This window comes from Plectropomus leopardus, chromosome 4 (genome assembly GCF_008729295.1).
Source record: "Plectropomus leopardus isolate mb chromosome 4, YSFRI_Pleo_2.0, whole genome shotgun sequence".
Classification (NCBI taxonomy): Eukaryota; Metazoa; Chordata; class Actinopteri; order Perciformes; family Serranidae; genus Plectropomus; species Plectropomus leopardus.
Genome location: NC_056466.1, coordinates 18724305 through 18745196, shown reverse-complemented (window position 1 = coordinate 18745196; position 20892 = coordinate 18724305). Strand labels below are relative to the sequence as shown.

The following is a 20892-nucleotide window of genomic DNA, read 5'->3' as shown; positions in this document are numbered from 1 at the left end:
TCCATTGTTGTCCAATAACACATAAACGGGCCACACTGTTGCACGGGCTGACATGTTTCCTACATTATGATGAACATGGGCACTGTAGTCTATTTTGAGTTGACCCAACACAGAGTGACCTGCTGCAGTAAATACTCACAAGAGCACAAAATGTGCATTAATCTTCTGGTGAAAATAGTCTGCATGTAATTTGATTTTTTTTTTTTACTGTTTGAGTAATGTTTGAAAAAAGCTACTAGCCACATAATTACCAAGTTTTTTTTTTAAATAAACAATTTAATAGAGATCTGATTTAATGTTTCCAGTAGTAAGCAGTGGTCCTGAGTGCCACAGACTGGGTGTGGAGGTTGGAAAGTATTGTTTATTTTTGGTCTTTTTATGGGATCTGCTGGCAATACACTGTATACTTTAAGTTACACGTTGTGGTATTTTTACTAAAGTTTAAAAGCTTTGCCAATTTCTTTCACCAGTTACAAAAAAGTCAACCGCAGAAAACAAGAGAGCGTCCTTCAGTAATAAAAGTACTGACACTAAAAAACTACTCACAGTAAGTTACATCTGGTCTCAATCAGTGGGCCAGCATGGCATTTTGACAGCAACTCTTTCAATATGCCCTGTTGACCTCTTCCCTCTGGTGTTCAGGAAAGCTCCCTGAAGTGGTGACCATCTGGACTTTATAAGGTTTTCTCAGATATGGTCAATAAATCTGCCAAAGAGAGAAGCAGTGGTTCCCACCAAGGAGTCACAAGATTTATCTAGCAGGTCACGAGATGACTTAACAAGAGAAGAAAACAAAAAACACATTTCTGCATCATAAAGTCAAATGAAAAGGCTTTTTTTAAGATTAACTTTCATCTGATCTTAAGTTTTATGATAAATTTCATAAAGTGGTAAATTTCATATGAACAGATCTTAATTTGCCATGTTATTCCCCCCGTATAAGTAGTAGATGTTGTTTTGTTTCTGGAACGTCAATAAAAAGAAAAGTTTATCGACCATACATAATTATAACCAATTATTTAGTGAGCTACATAATTTTAAAATACTTTCTTTCTTTTTTTTTACCATTTATTTAATGTAAATTTTAACTCTGTCAGCTCTTTTTGACAATATGTTAGGTGTAAGATGTCTGACTTTGTCTTACCCTTTATATAGAAATTATTCGATAAAAGTGAGGAAAAAGACAGTCTATTGTTACCAGTTCAACCAGAGATTAGGGGTAAAAGTTTTATTTTAAGGAGTCACAAAGCCAGAGAGGTGTGGAGTGACTAAAATAGAGCGACATCCTGATTGTTCCGTGAATCCAGAGCTGTTCTTTATCCCACTCTGTTCTCGTCTTCTAAAAGTAAAACTTTACACGGGAGGAAACAACAATTCAAGATTTAACTGCAGAAATCAAATATCTCTTTTACGAAACATCTGATTCTTTTTGATTGCCAACAAAGTTTTTATGTGACATCTGTGCATCTGAACTCTGCTCAAGCTTCAATCTGTTGTGTGTTTTCCTTGTGTGTGTGTGTGTGTGTGTGTGTGTGTGTGTGTGTGTGTGTGTGTGTGTGTGTGTGTGTGTACAGAAGTAGCATCATGGAGGAGTTAGACGTTCCACAGATGAGGAGAGAAGTGGAAAGCCTTCAGTATCAGCTGGCAATCAACAGAGAGAAATCCTCCATCACCGTTACTGAGTGAGTGTGTACCGTACACACACAAACACACACAATCACACACAATCACACACAATCACACACACAGTGTCCCTCTCGCTCTCTCTCTCTCTCTCTCTCTCTCAAGAGTATGACATTTGCGCTGACGGTGTGTGTGTTTTTTGTAGGCTGGTGAAGTGGATCGAGGGTTGTGTTTGTGAAGATCCATTTCTGAACCCTGAGCTGATGAGAGCCAACCCCTGGGTGGAGAAGGGCAAGTGTGTGATCCTCTAATGGTCACACACACACACACACACACACACACACACACACACACACACACACACACACACAAAATCACGGATGCATATAAACTGAAGAATCATGTACTCCCACGCACAGTCACGCTGCACTAACTCACCCACTCTCTCTCTCTCTCTCCTTCTCTCTCACACACATTATTGCTATTATTATCGTGTTTATTTATTGGGAGACTCCTGAATGCTTTTAATTTATGTGAAGACTACTGTGTGTGTGTGAGTGTGCAGCACTGAGTAGCTTTCTAGAGGTTTGTTTTGATGGACTGCTGAGAAATGTTCAACAACACGTTTTTATTGGCTCTTTACACTGTCAATCAAAATAAAGACTGTTTTGAATTTAACAGCTGCTGTTTGGATTTATTCAGACATATGACATACAGGCAGCAATGTGTGTGTGTGTGTGTGTGTGTGTGTGTGTGTGTGTGTGTGTGTGTGTTACAGTAGTTCTCTGATGTAGACATTTCGTCTGACAGCGTTGGACATTCCCTCGTTGAACCGGAACCACACGTCACTGTTGCCCACCGCCGTTCCCATTGACAGAACTGCACACTTCTCACCTACAGAGAGGAAAAGAGCAGTTTTTTTTTAAGCTGTTTTTATTTTTGACTCCTGACAAAATAGTTTTTCACATACTGTTATTACTATTACTATTACTATATTAATATATTATTATTATTTTTTTCTCTTCTTATTATCATACGGCTTCTGTTTAATATGTTTGTGTCTAATCTCGTTTATTTTTAATAATAATAATAATAATAATAATAATAATAATAATAAACTGTATTCATATAGCACCTTTCATATAAGAAATGCAGCCCAACGTGCTTTACAAGAAAGAAATTGCATGCACATCAAAACACATAGAAGACAAAATGACACAACAAAACCTGCATGTAAAAAATGCATCTTCAAAAAAATTACAGTGACAGTGTGAGCATGAATGGGGGAGAGAGAGAGGGGGGTGGGGGGTGGGGGGGCATGCAGCAAAGGGCCGAGGCCAGACTCGACCCGCGGCTGCTGCGGCGAGGACACAGCCTCGGTACATGGGGCGCCGCTCTATCCACTGAGCCACCAGGTGCCCGTATATCACAAAAATACGATAAATATATTTTAAAAATACATGACAGGTTTTTAAAAAGTATATACATGAAAATTTAATGCGCTACAGGGCTCATCAAAAGAAAAAAAGAGGACCCGCTGGTTCTTAAAGATCCTCTCAAATTACTTCATTATTAACTCTCAAAGATAATTCGCTCAGTCAGTTCTAGTTAAAGGTATTGCTGTGCAGGAATTGTTGGCTCCTGTTTGTAAACACTCGCCAGCAAAAGTCAAATTGAAATCCAACCTCGGCTTTGTCTACTTGGTGATTCACCTTCCTCTATTTGCATTTTTCCAGCACCGTGTGTCCACGATTTTTGGAGCTTCTTCTTGGATTTGTGTTGCTCACAGTCCAGCTACCTTTTTATGAATCCCCAACCTCACCTGAGTGCTGTGCCCGGGAATGTCCCGAACACAGCACAATAATGAGAAAATCTAAAAAAGCAGGTAGAGGGGAAAAACTCCTCAGATCAATACACAACCACACACTTCTCGTGGATCATGAGTGAAAATCAAGAGGAATTACTTCTGTATGAGCTTTAAGCTGCATAGTTTACCTTTAACTGACAGGAAAGTGACTGAAAATCTGGTTTTCTTACTCATGGTAATAGTAATAATTGATTTAAGTATAGCTGCAACAAACAGTTATTTTCATAAATTGATTAACCTAGCTACTGTTTTCTCAATGCATTGATTAGTTCATTTCCGAAAACTCAATGACGTTTGTTCAAATTGTTTGTTCAGTCTGAACAGCAAAAGATATCAGGTTTATTATCATAGATGAGTAAGAAACCCAGAAAACTTTTACTTAACAGAATCTGGAATCAGTGAGTCTTGGCCATTTTTGCTCAAAGCACGACTTAAACCATTAATGAATTAATGTGATCAACTAATTGATTAAGCTGTATATTAATCATCTAAAGTGAAAACAGTTCCCCCCCAATGTGAGGATTTCCAGCTCTCTCGTGTGATTAGAAAACCTGACTACCATTTGGTTTTTTCACTGTTGCTCAGATAAAATAAACAAATGAAAGACATCAGCTTCAGCTCTGAGAACTTGGGACAAAAAAGGAACCTTGTTTTCTGACATTTTTAAAGAGGAAACTGTTGACTGAATATTCAGTCGTGAAAATAATTATTAACTGGAGCCCTACTTATAAGGCAGAGTCTTCTTTCTGCTTTCATAAAACCATGAGAGTGCATGATGTCCATTTTGTCATTTGATCACATGTATGAACCACACAAAGATTTGTCCGCTCAGACAGAAGATTTAGAGTCCCACAGGCTCGACTGAAACAGGTTGAGGAACTCTTTTGTTCCTCAACCTGTTAACGTTTTAAATCAGAGTTTGATTTCTAAGTAGCCTCAGCGAATCTGAGTCAAACACTGAATGTAATGGGAATGATTCATTTGTTGCACCTCATCCACGTTTCGTAACATCTGATGTGGTTTGTAGTGTTTGTTGCATGGGTTTGTTGTTTGGTTTAAGATTGTTTTAGTATTTATGTGAAACACATCATAGGAAAACAAAAGTCAGATTTTTTTTTTTACGACAACAAAGTGAAATCAAATCAAAAATTTATAAAAAAAAATGCACACGTACATGTACTGTATATCAGGGACTTTACACCAATAAGTGCATTATAGAAAGTGATGAATGATCATCTCCATCAACCAAAGTCTCACTCAAACATCTCACAGGGCTCTCTGATGCTCGTGCAAGTACATTTTGATTAATGAAACGTGTCAAAATTAACATGAGACCTGTTCCTGTTTTTAGTCAGCGGAGCGCTGTTGTTGTTCCGCCTTTGACCTATAAAACCACAGCTCTGCATTTCCACTCTGATTACTCTGTTGATCAATTTAGGAAATGCAGAGCTTTCAGGAAGGTTAGTCATTTTAATGGGTCCAGTTTTTAATTTCCCCTACCACTGAATGCAGGATCTGGGCCGATATTAAAAACTGAATGAAAAGGTAAACTTCTTTTTGCAGGAGCAGTTACAGTTTTCATCTACCTGCACACCGGTGAGCCAGCAAAATAAAACGACTTTAAAGATTTAAAATTATAAGAGGCCTTTTACAGAATATTTATAAAAGCTGTTTTTCTTCCATGTTGAAAGGAACAAGTTGCTTTTGTTGTAATGCTTTATGTTCATGCCGTATACAAGACACACTGAATATAATCAAAAGAAATCACTGGTCGTCTTTTACTTGATGTTAAAGATAGTCAAAGAGCAACAGTAATCCACTTTGTGCACTTAAAATACGCAGGCCCCATTTTGAAAATATTCACCTCAGGTTGTCATGTTGGAGGAGAGGGAACAAGCTACACAATTCTGCTCTATTGTTTATGCAAATGTGCTATTTTTGGTGCGGAGCTGCAATGCATTTGAACACAGCCGTCGTGTTTGTTTCCAGTAACACAAAGCTACTGGCAGGCCAAAAACACAGCAACTGCTCTAAAAAAAACGTTTATTAGGTTTCTGAAGCAACAATGACTATTTGACTGCATAAAACTAAGCAACTACCGCACTACCGTAACAGTATTACAGATTTCATTTAAACATAATACGAATACTGTCTATTCTTTTGGTTGTAGTACAAATATAAGAAGGCTGTAGATACGGCTGTGTCGAGCTTTTTATGTTGCTAACAGAAATATGATATTGCCAACATTATGGAGGGAAAATGCAGGTGCTGCTGACAGTCCAGATCTGCTGCCTGCAGTGTCCCACAGGAGCTCTAAATTAGAAGCGTTATGTAACACACATCAGTTATCACCTCTGGTGTGTTTGGACCTGATGTGCCTTCAGGCGTTTTTCCCTGAGCAGCCCGTGTTCTCAAAGGGTTTGGATAAATGAAGCCACACTTAAATCACATAGCACCAAGTCTGTACAGTACCTGTCTCTGGGGCGGGCTGCGGTCTCTGAGGTTTGGGGGCGACAGCTCGACCAAAGAAATCCACCTCCGGCTGCAGAACACAAAGTGAAGAGGAGGGAGAAGTTAATCGGGAAGTTTCTGAAACACTGTCCTCAATAAGGAGGTCAATAATGAGTAGAAAACACACACACACAGACACACAACCTCTCATTAGCCTGATTTCACAGTTTCACCATTAGGGACTCTAACCCAGTGGCTTCTCATTATCCTCATTTCTGCCCTCTTGAGGTTCTCTCTCGTTTGCTCCATTACTGAACTGCTTTAACTTAGCGGCTCGTTCTGATGGTCAGAGCAAACAGGTGTTGGCTCCACCTGCAGGCACCAACTAACACATACACCCGCGGGAAGATCAATACTGTCAGAAGGAGAGGGCCACTTCCTCAATCAACTAGATGCTGGAATAACCAAAGAACCACCACAAAAGATTTAATATTTATCCAATGAAAAGTAGATGCAGAAATGTTTAGTCTCTGAAGACTCACCTTGTTGCAAGGACTTTAAGCTGCAGGTGGAAACTTACATTTGCAGAAACTGTCATTGTATTTTCAAAGAAATACATGAGACAGGCTGTCTGTGAAAAAAAATCACGCTCCTCTCCCTCCTCATAGTGCCTGCACTGGCATTTTCTGGAATCCACCACAGCTTAAGGACAACAACAACCATTCAGAGCAGAGGAGCTTCTAACGCAGCTGTCAATCATGTGAATCACTGCTTGTAAACTGCAGTCAAACTGTCAAACTAGGCTGATCCAATATAAACCAAGATTCTGTTACTTTATTGCCTTTTTGTGTCTTAAAATGTTTTCAGACACATATTTTAGTTTACTGTTTAACTGTAAAATGAGAATTTGTGACCCAGCTGCCATGTTGAAAACAGTCAAGCAGAAAACAAAGTACTGCCCACCATCAGGGTCACAAACCTTCTCATTTGACAGCTAATTAGAGGCACTATGAGGAAGAACATGATTCTTTTTTCACAGATTATCCGTCTCCTGTAATGCAAAAATAAAAAAAAAAAAATAAAAATTAACAACCATAGCTTCAAATCAATGATCAATAAAAAATAACTGTGCAGATGAGTTAAATGTGTTTGTATGTTATACACCTTGAATTATTTTGAGCGTTGAAATATAGCAACTTGGGTGCATCTCCAGGGATACAATGTATGTCAGTGTAATATCCTCTTGAGTGACAAAAACAGGTAGGTGTGTGTGTGTGTGTGTGTGTGTGTGTGTGTGTGTGTGTGTGTCTGTGTGTGTGTGTCTGTCTGTCTGTCTGTCTGTCTGTCTCACCCTCGTCTCCACTGTGGTCTGTTTGACGATGTTCTCCAGCCTCTGCTGATGGTTCCTGGTTGGTTTAGGACCAGCACTCTTTTTTTCTTCCTCTTTCTGCTTCACACAGACACAGCAGATTAGAAATACATTCAAATATTGAAGGGACAGTTCACACCACAACTGCATATTTCTGCTCTTACCTGTAGTGCTATTTCAACTGAGCTCGCTAACATTACAGCTCAGCTGACGATATCGATGTTTACCTCCTGCACTGTCACAAGCACTCTCATCATGAGTAGATGCACGCTTCCTTCTGCGCAGTGATACTTTTGGGGGTGGGTGATGTTTGGTAGAAAGAAAATAGTTCCTCTATGAAACTGCCAACAACAATATCTGTGGATTATCTTAAATAACTGGGTTATAATTTCTGGAAAGAGATGTTGCTGTTGAGTTTTTTAAATGGATTTTATTTGCTCTTTGAGCACCATAAGCTGAGTGGCATCTAGTTCCATAATATTGGAGAGAAGGCAGATATCTCAGTGGAAGATACCTCCAACACACTGCAACTTACACCAAAACAATCTAGATTGATAAATAGCACTACAGGTAAGAGCAGAAATATGCAGTTGTGGTGTGAACTGTCCCTTCAATATTTGAATGTATTTCTAATCTGCTGTGTCTGTGTGAAGCAGAAAGAGGAAGAAAAAAAAGAGTGCTGGTCCTAAACCAACGAGGAACCATCAGCAGAGGCTGGAGAACATCGTCAAACAGACCACAGTGGAGACGAGGGTGAGACAGACAGACAGACAGACAGACAGACAGACAGACAGACACACACACACACACACACACACACACACACACACCTACCTGTTTTTGTCACTCAAGAGGATATTACACTGACATACATTGTATCCCTGGAGATGCACCCAAGTTGCTATATTTCAACGCTCAAAATAATTCAAGGTGTATAACATACAAACACATTTAACTCATCTGCACAGTTATTTTTTATTGATCATTGATTTGAAGCTATGGTTGTTAATTTTTATTTTTATTTTGTTATTTTTGCATTACAGGAGACGCATAATCTGTGAAAAAAGAATCATGTTCTTCCTCATAGTGCCTCTAATTAGCTGTCAAATGAGAAGGTTTGTGACCCTGATGGTGGGCAGTACTTTGTTTTCTGCTTGACTGTTTTCAACATGGCAGCTGGGTCACAAATTCTCATTTTACAGTTAAACAGTAAACTAAAATATGTGTCTGAAAACATTTTAAGACACAAAAAGGCAATAAAGTAACAGAATCTTGGTTTATATTGGATCAGCCTAGTTTGACAGTTTGACTGCAGTTTACAAGCAGTGATTCGCATGATTGACAGCTGCGTTAGAAGCTCCTCTGCTCTGAATGGTTGTTGTCCTTAAGCTGTGGTGGATTCCAGAAAATGCCAGTGCAGGCACTATGAGGAGGGAGAGGAGCGTGATTTTTTTCACAGACAGCCTGTCTCATGTATTTCTTTGAAAATACAATGACAGTTTCTGCAAATGTAAGTTTCCACCTGCAGCTTAAAGTCCTTGCAACAAGGTGAGTCTTCAGAGACTAAACATTTCTGCATCTACTTTTCATTGGATAAATATTAAATCTTTTGTGGTGGTTCTTTGGTTATTCCAGCATCTAGTTGATTGAGGAAGTGGCCCTCTCCTTCTGACAGTATTGATCTTCCCGCGGGTGTATGTGTTAGTTGGTGCCTGCAGGTGGAGCCAACACCTGTTTGCTCTGACCATCAGAACGAGCCGCTAAGTTAAAGCAGTTCAGTAATGGAGCAAACGAGAGAGTGAACCTCAAGAGGGCAGAAATGAGGATAATGAGAAGCCACTGGGTTAGAGTCCCTAATGGTGAAACTGTGAAATCAGGCTAATGAGAGGTTGTGTGTCTGTGTGTGTGTGTTTCTACTCATTATTGACCTCCTTATTGAGGACAGTGTTTCAGAAACTTCCCGATTAACTTCTCCCTCCTCTTCACTTTGTGTTCTGCAGCCGGAGGTGGATTTCTTTGGTCGAGCTGTCGCCCCCAAACCTCAGAGACCGCAGCCCGCCCCAGAGACAGGTACTGTACAGACTTGGTGCTATGTGATTTAAGTGTGGCTTCATTTATCCAAACCCTTTGAGAACACGGGCTGCTCAGGGAAAAACGCCTGAAGGCACATCAGGTCCAAACACACCAGAGGTGATAACTGATGTGTGTTACATAACGCTTCTAATTTAGAGCTCCTGTGGGACACTGCAGGCAGCAGATCTGGACTGTCAGCAGCACCTGCATTTTCCCTCCATAATGTTGGCAATATCATATTTCTGTTAGCAACATAAAAAGCTCGACACAGCCGTATCTACAGCCTCCTTCTTATATTTGTACTACAACCAAAAGAATAGACAGTATTCGTATTATGTTTAAATGAAATCTGTAATACTGTTACGGTAGTGCGGTAGTTGCTTAGTTTTATGCAGTCAAATAGTCATTGTTGCTTCAGAAACCTAATAAACGTTTTTTAGAGCAGTTGCTGTGTTTTTGGCCTGCCAGTAGCTTTGTGTTACTGGAAACAAACACGACGGCTGTGTTCAAATGCATTGCAGCTCCGCACCAAAAATAGCACATTTGCATAAACAATAGAGCAGAATTGTGTAGCTTGTTCCCTCTCCTCCAACATGACAACCTGAGGTGAATATTTTCAAAATGGGGCCTGCGTATTTTAAGTGCACAAAGTGGATTACTGTTGCTCTTTGACTATCTTTAACATCAAGTAAAAGACGACCAGTGATTTCTTTTGATTATATTCAGTGTGTCTTGTATACGGCATGAACATAAAGCATTACAACAAAAGCAACTTGTTCCTTTCAACATGGAAGAAAAAACAGCTTTTATAAATATTCTGTAAAAGGCCTCTTATAATTTTAAATCTTTAAAGTCGTTTTATTTTGCTGGCTCACCGGTGTGCAGGTAGATGAAAACTGTAACTGCTCCTGCAAAAAGAAGTTTACCTTTTCATTCAGTTTTTAATATCGGCCCAGATCCTGCATTCAGTGGTAGGGGAAATTAAAAACTGGACCCATTAAAATGACTAACCTTCCTGAAAGCTCTGCATTTCCTAAATTGATCAACAGAGTAATCAGAAGTAAATGCAGAGCTGTGGTTTTTATAGGTCAAAGGCGGAACAACAACAGCGCTCCGCTGACTAAAAACAGGAACAGGTCTCATGTTAATTTTGACACGTTTCATTAATCAAAATGTACTTGCACGAGCATCAGAGAGCCCTGTGAGATGTTTGAGTGAGACTTTGGTTGATGGAGATGATCGTTCATCACTTTCTATAATGCACTTATTGGTGTAAAGTCCCTGATATACAGTACATGTACGTGTGCATTTTTTTAATAAATTTTTGATTTGATTTCACTTTGTTGTCGGAAAAAAAAAATCTGACTTTTGTTTTCCTATGATGTGTTTCACATAAATACTAAAACAATCTTAAACCAAACAACAAACCCATACAACAAACACTACAAACCACATCAGATGTTATGAAACGTGGATGAGGTGCAACAAATGAATCATTCCCAATTACATTCAGTGTTTGACTCAGATACGCTGAGGCTACTTAGAAATCAAACTCTGATTTAAAACGTTAACAGGTTGAGGAACAAAAGAGTTCCTCAACCTGTTCAGTCGAGCCTGTGGGACTCTAAATCTTCTGTCTGAGCGGACAAATCTTTGTGTGGTCATACATGTGATCAAATGACAAAATGGACATCATGCACTCTCATGGTTTTATGAAAGCAGAAAGAAGACTCTGCCTTATAAGTAGGGCTCCAGTTAATAATTATTTTCACGACTGAATATTCAGTCAACAGTTTCCTCTTTAAAAATGTCAGAAAACAAGGTTCCTTTTTCGTCCCAAGTTCTCAGAGCTGAAGCTGATGTCTTTCATTTTTTTATTTTTATCTGAGCAACAGTGAAAAAACCAAATGGTAGTCAGGTTTTCTAATCACACGAGAGAGCTGGAAATCCTCACATTGGGGGGGAACTGTTTTCACTTTAGATGATTAATATATACAGCTTAATCAATTAGTTGATCACATTAATTCATTAATGGTTTAAGTCGTGCTTTGAGCAAAAATGGCCAAGACTCACTGATTCCAGATTCTGTTAAGTAAAAGTTTTCTGGGTTTCTTACTCATCTATGATAATAAACCTGATATCTTTTGCTGTTCAGACTGAACAAACAATTTGAACAAACGTCATTGAGTTTTCGGAAATGAACTAATCAATGCATTGAGAAAACAGTAGCTAGGTTAATCAATTTATGAAAATAACTGTTTGTTGCAGCTATACTTAAATCAATTATTACTATTACCATGAGTAAGAAAACCAGATTTTCAGTCACTTTCCTGTCAGTTAAAGGTAAACTATGCAGCTTAAAGCTCATACAGAAGTAATTCCTCTTGATTTTCACTCATGATCCACGAGAAGTGTGTGGTTGTGTATTGATCTGAGGAGTTTTTTCCCCTCTGCCTGCTTTTTTAGATTTTCTCATTATTGTGCTGTGTTCGGGACATTCCCGGGCACAGCACTCAGGTGAGGTTGGGGATTCATAAAAAGGTAGCTGGACTGTGAGCAACACAAATCCAAGAAGAAGCTCCAAAAATTGTGGACACGGTGCTGGAAAAATGCAAATAGAGGAGAGGTGAATCACCAAGTAGACAAAGCCGAGGTTGGATTTCAATTTGACTTTTGCTGGCGAGTGTTTACAAACAGGAGCCAACAATTCCTGCACAGCAATACCTTTAACTAGAAACTGACTGAGCGAATTATCTTTGAGAGTTAATAATGAAGTAATTTGAGAGGATCTTTAAGAACCAGCGGGTCCTCTTTTTTTCTTTTGATGAGCCCTGTAGCGCATTAAATTTTCATGTATATACTTTTTTAAAAACCTGTCATGTATTTTTAAAATATATTTATCGTATTTTTGTGATATACGGGCACCTGGTGGCTCAGTGATAGAGCGGCGCCCCCATGTACCGAGAGCGTGTCCTCGCCGCAGCAGCCGCGGTCGTAGTCTTGCCTCGGCCCTTTTGATGAGCAACCTGAAGCTGCATTAAGAGCCTTACCCCCCAGTATTACCCCCAATACAACCCCCATTAAAGGATACCTGTTTATCGTATTTTTGTGAAACACAGCGGGTGGCCGAGGTTGTTCAGCCCGATTCTTTTGTAACAAGTCCTACCGTCAGGCTGTGACCTCTCGCAATGCCCTGGAAATTTCATTCTCCTCCAAAATTTACTACATTTTTTTAAAAAATGTATTTGCCCCCCCCGAAAAAATACAATGCTCACCACCCCCCCCCTAGTATAACATTAATTTGTTATTAATTATGGCATTATTTTTACATGCAACGTTTTGTAGGCGATGTCACCCCTGTTAGCCAAACTAAGCCTCAATTAAACTGAGCATAAAATAATAATGTCCTCTTAATAGTAATAAAGCCAGTGATGGGTGACGATTACTCTATTTTTGCACTCGTAACCAAATGCTTACCCCCCATTCATGCTCACACTGTCACTGTAATTTTTTTGAAGATGCATTTTTTTTTACATGCAGGTTTTGTTGTGTCATTTTGTCTTCTATGTTTTTGATGTGCATGCAATTTCTTTCTTGTAAAGCACGTTGGGCTGCATTTCTTATATGAAAGGTGCTATATGAATACAGTTTATTATTATTATTATTATTATTATTATTATTATTATTATTAAAATTAAACGAGATTAGACACAAACATATTAAACAGAAGCCGTATGATAATAAGAAGAGAAAAAAATAATAATAATATATTAATATAGTAATAGTAATAACAGTATGTGAAAAACTATTTTTGCAGTCTGAAAAATAAAAACAGCTTAAAAAAACTGCTCTTTTCTCTCTGTAGGTGAGAAGTGTGCAGTTTCTGTCAATGGGAACGGCGGTGGGCAACAGTGACGTGTGGTTCCGGTTCAACGAGGGAATGTCCAACGCTGTCAGACGAAATGTCTACATCAGAGAACTACTGTAACACACACACACACACACACACACACACACACACACACACACACACACATTGCTGCCTGTATGTCATATGTCTGAATAAATCCAAACAGCAGCTGTTAAATTCAAAACAGTCTTTATTTTGATTGACAGTGTAAAGAGCCAATAAAAACGTGTTGTTGAACATTTCTCAGCAGTCCATCAAAACAAACCTCTAGAAAGCTACTCAGTGCTGCACACTCACACACACACAGTAGTCTTCACATAAATTAAAAGCATTCAGGAGTCTCCCAATAAATAAACATGATAATAATAGCAATAATGTGTGTGAGAGAGAAGGAGAGAGAGAGAGAGAGTGGGTGAGTTAGTGCAGCGTGACTGTGCGTGGGAGTACATGATTCTTCAGTTTATATGCATCCGTGATTTTGTGTGTGTGTTGTGTGTGTGTGTGTGTGTGTGTGTGTGTGTGTGTGTGACCATTAGAGGATCACACACTTGCCCTTCTCCACCCAGGGGTTGGCTCTCATCAGCTCAGGGTTCAGAAATGGATCTTCACAAACACAACCCTCGATCCACTTCACCAGCCTACAAAAAACACACACACCGTCAGCGCAAATGTCATACTCTTGAGAGAGAGAGAGAGAGAGAGAGCGAGAGGGACACTGTGTGTGTGATTGTGTGTGATTGTGTGTGATTGTGTGTGTTTGTGTGTGTTTGTGTGTGTTTGTGTGTGTTTGTGTGTGTACGGTACACACTCACTCAGTAACGGTGATGGAGGATTTCTCTCTGTTGATTGCCAGCTGATACTGAAGGCTTTCCACTTCTCTCCTCATCTGTGGAACGTCTAACTCCTCCATGATGCTACTTCTGTACACACACACACACACACACACACACACACACACACACACACACACACACACACACACACACAAGGAAAACACACAACAGATTGAAGCTTGAGCAGAGTTCAGATGCACAGATGTCACATAAAAACTTTGTTGGCAATCAAAAAGAATCAGATGTTTCGTAAAAGAGATATTTGATTTCTGCAGTTAAATCTTGAATTGTTGTTTCCTCCCGTGTAAAGTTTTACTTTTAGAAGACGAGAACAGAGTGGGATAAAGAACAGCTCTGGATTCACGGAACAATCAGGATGTCGCTCTATTTTAGTCACTCCACACCTCTCTGGCTTGTGACTCCTTAAAATAAAACTTTTACCCCTATCTCTGGTTGAACTGGTAACAATAGACTGTCTTTCTCCTCACTTTTATCAAATAATTTTTATATAAAGGGGAAGACAAAGTCAGACATCTTACACCTAACATATTGTCAAAAAGAGCTGACAGAGTTAAAATTTACATTAAATAAATGGTAAAAAAAAAAGAAAGAAAGTATTTTAAAATTATGTAGCTCACTAAATAATTGGTTATAATTATGTATGGTCGATAAACTTTTCTTTTTATTGACGTTCCAGAAACAAAACAACATCTACTACTTATACGGGGGGAATAACATGGCAAATTAAGATCTGTTCATATGAAATTTACCACTTTATGAAATTTATCATAAAATTTAAGATCAGATGAAAGTTAATCTTAAAAAAAAGCCTTTTCATTTGACTTTATGATGCAGAAATGTGTTTTTTGTTTTCTTCTCTTGTTAAGTCATCTCGTGACCTGCTAGATAAATCTTGTGACTCCTTGGTGGGAACCACTGCTTCTCTCTTTGGCAGATTTATTGACCATATCTGAGAAAACCTTATAAAGTCCAGATGGTCACCACTTCAGGGAGCTTTCCTGAACACCAGAGGGAAGAGGTCAACAGGGCATATTGAAAGAGTTGCTGTCAAAATGCCATGCTGGCCCACTGATTGAGACCAGATGTAACTTACTGTGAGTAGTTTTTTAGTGTCAGTACTTTTATTACTGAAGGACGCTCTCTTGTTTTCTGCGGTTGACTTTTTTGTAACTGGTGAAAGAAATTGGCAAAGCTTTTAAACTTTAGTAAAAATACCACAACGTGTAACTTAAAGTATACAGTGTATTGCCAGCAGATCCCATAAAAAGACCAAAAATAAACAATACTTTCCAACCTCCACACCCAGTCTGTGGCACTCAGGACCACTGCTTACTACTGGAAACATTAAATCAGATCTCTATTAAATTGTTTATTTAAAAAAAAACTTGGTAATTATGTGGCTAGTAGCTTTTTTCAAACATTACTCAAACAGTAAAAAAAAAATCAAATTACATGCAGACTATTTTCACCAGAAGATTAATGCACATTTTGTGCTCTTGTGAGTATTTACTGCAGCAGGTCACTCTGTGTTGGGTCAACTCAAAATAGACTACAGTGCCCATGTTCATCGTAATGAAGGAAACATGTCAGCCCGTGCAACAGTGTGGCCCGTTTATGTGTTATTGGACAACAATGGAGGAATATGATGTATCAGCTTTGCATCCACACATAATGCTTGTTAGTGGGATCTGTTGGATCAAATATTAGTTTTGGTTGTTCAGTGGGATTTGTTGTCTAAAGACAGATATGCGTTTAAAGTAAATTAAAAAAAAAACAAACACTGAAAAGCACCGATAATGAAGAACCAGAGTGTTAACATCTTATTTAGGTTGTAGTTTGTCTCTTTGGTACTAATGTCACCCTTCTTTGTACTTGTACTAGTTTTATTTACAGCAATTACCCTGATTCAAGAGATTCTTATTATGTATTATTTTACATATACATTTTTAAATACGATATGCTCATTTGCCAATTTATAAGGTCCACCTAGCTGAATGCAGTCGAATACAACAGTCCTACCTTAAATCCTTCATGAAGGTTATGATGTTATTTATATCTACAGCAGTTTGAACAAACCTTCATGATGGATTTATAGCTGGACTTTTGTATTGGACTACATTCGTTTTGATAGGTGTTCCTAATAAATTTACAATCTAGTGTACTTCCTGTGAATCCAGAGTTGCAGAGTAACTAATAACTGAGATAAATGTTGCACAAAATTGAGACACTGAAGCAGAAAAACTTAGAAACTACAGCTGTGAAAGAGAGAGAGCTGTGTGGTTTTTCTTTGGTAATTGTAGCGGCCATATAAATAGAGTAAAACTATCAGGTTACATCATATTAAAACACTCAAGTGCAATTTCAAGGTATTTATAGTCAACTTAAGTACAGTGCTTTTGTAAAAGTACTTTGTTGGATTACTCTAAGGGTATTTTTGTAAGAGTCAGAGATGTAAAACAAAGTATGCCGCTTGTGTTTACTGCCATTTATTTGTACTTATTGTAAATTGTGCCCCACCCTGCCACAGGCCACATTACAGCAGAAAGAGAGAGAGAGATAGAGATAGAGAGGGCCGAGATGAGAGTTCAGGCCGACCAGGGATCAGTTTAGTCCTCTGTACTAGAAACTGTCTCCCTCCTCCTCCTCCTTTTCCTCCTCCTCTCTCATCCTCCTCATCTCTCTAATGGATCTAAGTAAGTCGGCTGCCTGCTTCCTCCACCAGCATCCACCCTGCTGTGTCTCACCAGCAGCCAGCTGTTCCATAAAAAGGCCTTCATCATTTATTTAATTATAACATCCTCCAAATGTGTTACAGTGACATCAGCCTCCATCACTCTGCAGTCGGGCTGCTGAGCGCAAATCTACATTAAAACTAAGTCTCTTTTGACACAAACATCAGCGTGTAGGAGGTTAAAGCGACTATAGATGCTCATCGTGCAGCTACAACATCGAAACGTCAGCTCGGATGTATCGTGATTTCATGGAAACGCATAAACCCCCCACGCATAAACACCAGCTCTTACCGTCAGGCCTACCGGAGAGGACCGCGGGTCGAGTTATTGTGCAGCCGGCTGACAGAGGATGCTCACGGCGACAATAACAGCTGAGAGTCGGTGGAGTTTCCCCGGCAGAGGAGTCCGGCTTCAGTGCAGGAGGAGGAAGAAGAGGAGGAGGCAGTGTGTGTGTATATGTGTGTCGGCTGTTCGCGGTGCAGGGCACTCCCCTGCGCTCCTCTCTGGTAGCGACTGGATGCGGGATGCGCAGGGCGGAGAAAAGGAGCCGCGCCGCTGCTTTGACAGTCAAACGAAGGCTGGAGCCGAGGACGCACCTGTATGGAAATCCAGACACGCACTGAGTCTGAGCGCAGGCAGGAAACACGCAAATGAGGACACGCTCCAGTGGGAAAACAAACCGGGAGTGTCTTTTTTTTTTTTGTGTAATTCACATGACTGGAGATATCGGCTCTGTGTGGCTGCAGCAGAGACCCCAGAGACCCCCGGTAAAAATAGAAATTTGAGGTTAAAGAGCAAAGTCAAAAGAAACATTTTAAATGGGACTAACCTAGTCTTTTCTTAGTTCCCGCCCCCTTGGACTTCCACTCGTGCTATTACTCTAAAAAGTAATTCAGGGGATCTATTACCACCGCCTAATTAAATGCATGGTTGCAAGATAAAAATTCAGATTTAAAAACACACACACACAAAAAACGAGATAAACCTTTGAAGTTGCAAACATCATTTTGATAAGTTGTGTGAATTCTCATGCAGTTATTTCCTATATGGTTCACTATTTAATACACATTAAGGACAGTGAGTGAGTGAAGGGTTTGAACACAGCTTGTTGTGTAAATGTGTTCTGAATTACACACAAGTTCCCTTCTCTCTAGATTTACCACTGATAATTTGTTTAGGCAGCCTATGGCAGTGGTTCCCAACTGGTCCTATGGGGTCCAGATTTCTCAGTAGTCATTATTTCAAAGTCCACGCTTAGGATAAATTACCACATATTCAATTTTATTTCAGAAAAGTGAACAACACTCCTACACTGACCCAAAATCACCACCAAAGACACCTTTAAAACAATCAAATCCATTAGATTTTACTTAAATACATGCAAACCAGAGGCCTCCCTCCTCTGCTGCTGGTACAGATGCGGGTGCACCTCGTTAGGCATGCAGCACACCTGGGCAGAGCTGCAGGTGAGAGGCAACAGCACAGACACTTTTACAGCCGTAATGATCTCTCAGATCCATCTTTGATTTAAATACAAGTTTTAATTTTTGGCAGGATGCTGTAAGGCCCCTTTGCTTTAAAATGCATGATCTGTGATCTGCATGTCAACAAAAGTGTCAAAATACAAGACTGGAACCCCCTAATCTTCACCAGTCGTTCAGAATAAGGGCCTAGAAATAGCTACAATCTCACAAAGCTGTCTAATGTTGAAAACACAGCCTCTAATTTTAATTGTGATCTTTTCAGAAAAAAATAAGACCTCTTCGCAGCTCAACACTTCAGTGTCAAACAAATTACAGATTGTGCCTTTAAGATGATCACACATCTAAAATGTGAAGAAAGTGTATACTTTAGGTGTGCGTCCCTGTAACAGGAGGGAAAAATTAACGCTGGCAAACTCAAGCTTGATTCAGCTACTCCTTTTGGCCTATATTTCAGAGTACCTCTGGCCAAAAGGAGAACTTACAATAACTATTTTTTTTGCTCCACCACGATATACTTTATACAAGGCAAAATAGTCACTACTTTTTTCATCTAGCTTTGCACAGGTGTTTTTGTTGGATCTGTGGAACTGTTGAGTCTTGTGGGTGTGAATGCTTTTTTTTTTTCTTTTTACAATAGTTTAAGATCTTTAATATAAAAACATTAAAATGGAAATGGCATATGGCAAGCAGGACTATAAAATTCCTTGCTTTAAAAGTAAAAGTGTTTTTAAACAAACAGATTTACTGCCTTTGTCAGTCACATTATGTTTAGGGTGTAATAATTCTGGATATAAATGCATCAAATACTACATAAAACAGACCAGTCAGAACACAGAATTAAGAGTTTATTTAATAAATACAGGTTGACAGTTTGATGCAAAAAGTTCAAAAACCAAAAAAACATTTTGTTCAGTAAACATTGTAGTTTTTTCATTTAGGGTTTGTTCCATCAGCTCGAGGGCGTCATTCGTCTGGCCCGCGACAACATTTGAATTTAAGGCACCTGAAAAAGACAAATGCGGATCAGATGACAGCAATCTGTGTGGCAGACGAACAGAATAAAAAAATATGATCATTGCAGCCTCAGATAAAAGTTAGAATCAGGAGCTGAGAGCTCTCATACGAGGTGTCAGAAAAGAAAAAAATTTGGTATGTCATCATTGGCTGTGCTGAACAGAAGCAACATCTACACACTGACTTACCATTACTAGATCACCAGTCCTTCATCAGCAGGATCACGAAGAGCTACTCGCCCCTGTGTCGAGTCTTAAATCAACCTGTAAAAGAGCAGCTCTGTTTTAATTCACACGACGATGTTAGAATCATGTGCACATATATCTGTACTGTACGAGCCTCAGAAAATAAAGCTAGAATCAGGAGCTGGAGTTCAGCTCTCATAGTAGGTGTCAGAAAAGTTATTTGATTTTGTAATCATAGGCTACATGTGATTCAAACGCCAACATATTGTAGAGACTCACCAGCTCCTCAAACCCAGCGAGGTCAATAAGAGTATCGATCTGAGGAGCATCTCACACACTGCGGCCTCAGACAGCCGGTTCTCACGTTTTCCGTCTTTTCATTCGTTACCTGTAACAATTTTAGAGAAAAAATAGTTTAAGTGGTGCTTTTGAGGTGAAGATTACACTAACATCCTAATAATGTAGCCTCAGAATAAATTTAGAATCAGGAGCTGGAGTTCAGCTCTCATAGTAGGTGTCAGAAAAGTTATTTGATTTCATCATCACAGGCTAAAAATGATTAAAACGGCAACACATTTAAGACTCACCAGCTCTCAAACCCAGCGTGGAGTCTTCAGGCTGCTCAGACACAGCAGCATCCCTCAGCCTGCCTTTCTCACCTGCACTGAAGGAAAAAAAGGCCATGGTGAAAAAAATGACACACACAATGCTATATAAAATCTAGCCTCAGATGAGAGTTAAAATTAGAAGCTGCCATTTGTCTCTCATAAGATGTGTAGGAAACGTTTGTGTGGCTGTGAAACATGTTTTGTAAAGCTGAGTTTTGTCAGATCTATTTTCAGTTTTTGATGTATCATAATAGTGAAAACCATGAGGAAGTGTTACATATTTAGGCATATTGTTTATCAAATTACTTTATTTATTCAGATCACGGTTTATGATGCAGATGAACTCACATTTGCTCTGATCCAGTGATGGCACTCCTCAAGGCAAATTCATTTTCAGTTTTTCCATTTCAACCTTTATGAAGGTCATCCGGGGCCTCAACTCCTACATGCCTCCATGTAAGATACTGGAAAGAGAGGGAAAGCAAGGCTCATGAATACATCCCTGCAGCACCAATTATAAGGTTATGTAGCTACTTCACTATTTAACTACCACACAATTACTTTAATATTAGACACATGCTTCTGTTACCAAACACACATGCTCAAACTTATAATAGAAGGAATTGAAAGTTGGAATTAGATTCTACTGCTATCCAGACATAACATTTTATGGTAAAAAATAAATAAATAAATTAAAATGTGGGGGTGAGACATCAATATGG

General features: G+C 39.2%; 1 protein-coding gene, 1 long non-coding RNA gene and 3 other non-coding genes across 7 annotated transcripts in view; 1 reads left to right on the top strand and 4 right to left on the bottom strand.

Annotated features, from left to right (window-relative positions):
* Positions 1–13263, top strand: part of chtf18 (CTF18, chromosome transmission fidelity factor 18 homolog (S. cerevisiae)) — a 28619-nt gene extending 15356 nt beyond the window's left edge. The window contains exons 20-22 of one of the 2 annotated variants that reach the window (XM_042485838.1): positions 7967–8063; positions 9311–9380; positions 13249–13263. In XM_042485838.1, coding sequence (XP_042341772.1) covers positions 7967–7999 — 33 coding nt within the window. In that variant the 3' untranslated portion in view covers positions 8000–8063; positions 9311–9380; positions 13249–13263. Of the gene's footprint in view, positions 1–7963; positions 8064–9310; positions 9381–13248 lie in introns of both variants that reach the window. The other variant, XM_042485836.1, reaches the window with a different exon arrangement.
* A 5957-nt stretch (positions 13264–19220) lies between these two features.
* Positions 19221–20631, bottom strand: LOC121942688. Of its 2 annotated transcripts, none has more exons than XR_006105817.1 (5): positions 20519–20631; positions 20150–20226; positions 19842–19950; positions 19566–19640; positions 19221–19366 (listed from the first exon to the last, which is right to left on the bottom strand). It is a non-coding gene; the product is annotated as an uncharacterized LOC121942688 (long non-coding RNA). The 2 variants fall into 2 exon arrangements; XR_006105818.1 differs by having other exon boundaries at positions 20150–20221.
* On the bottom strand, positions 19442–19529 carry LOC121942706. Its single transcript, XR_006105821.1, has one exon. It is a non-coding gene; the product is annotated as a small nucleolar RNA SNORD60 (small nucleolar RNA).
* LOC121942707 lies at positions 19713–19803 on the bottom strand. The gene has a single exon (XR_006105822.1). It is a non-coding gene; the product is annotated as a small nucleolar RNA SNORD60 (small nucleolar RNA).
* LOC121942705 lies at positions 20025–20113 on the bottom strand. The gene has a single exon (XR_006105820.1). It is a non-coding gene; the product is annotated as a small nucleolar RNA SNORD60 (small nucleolar RNA).
* Positions 20632–20892: the final 261 nt, after the last annotated feature.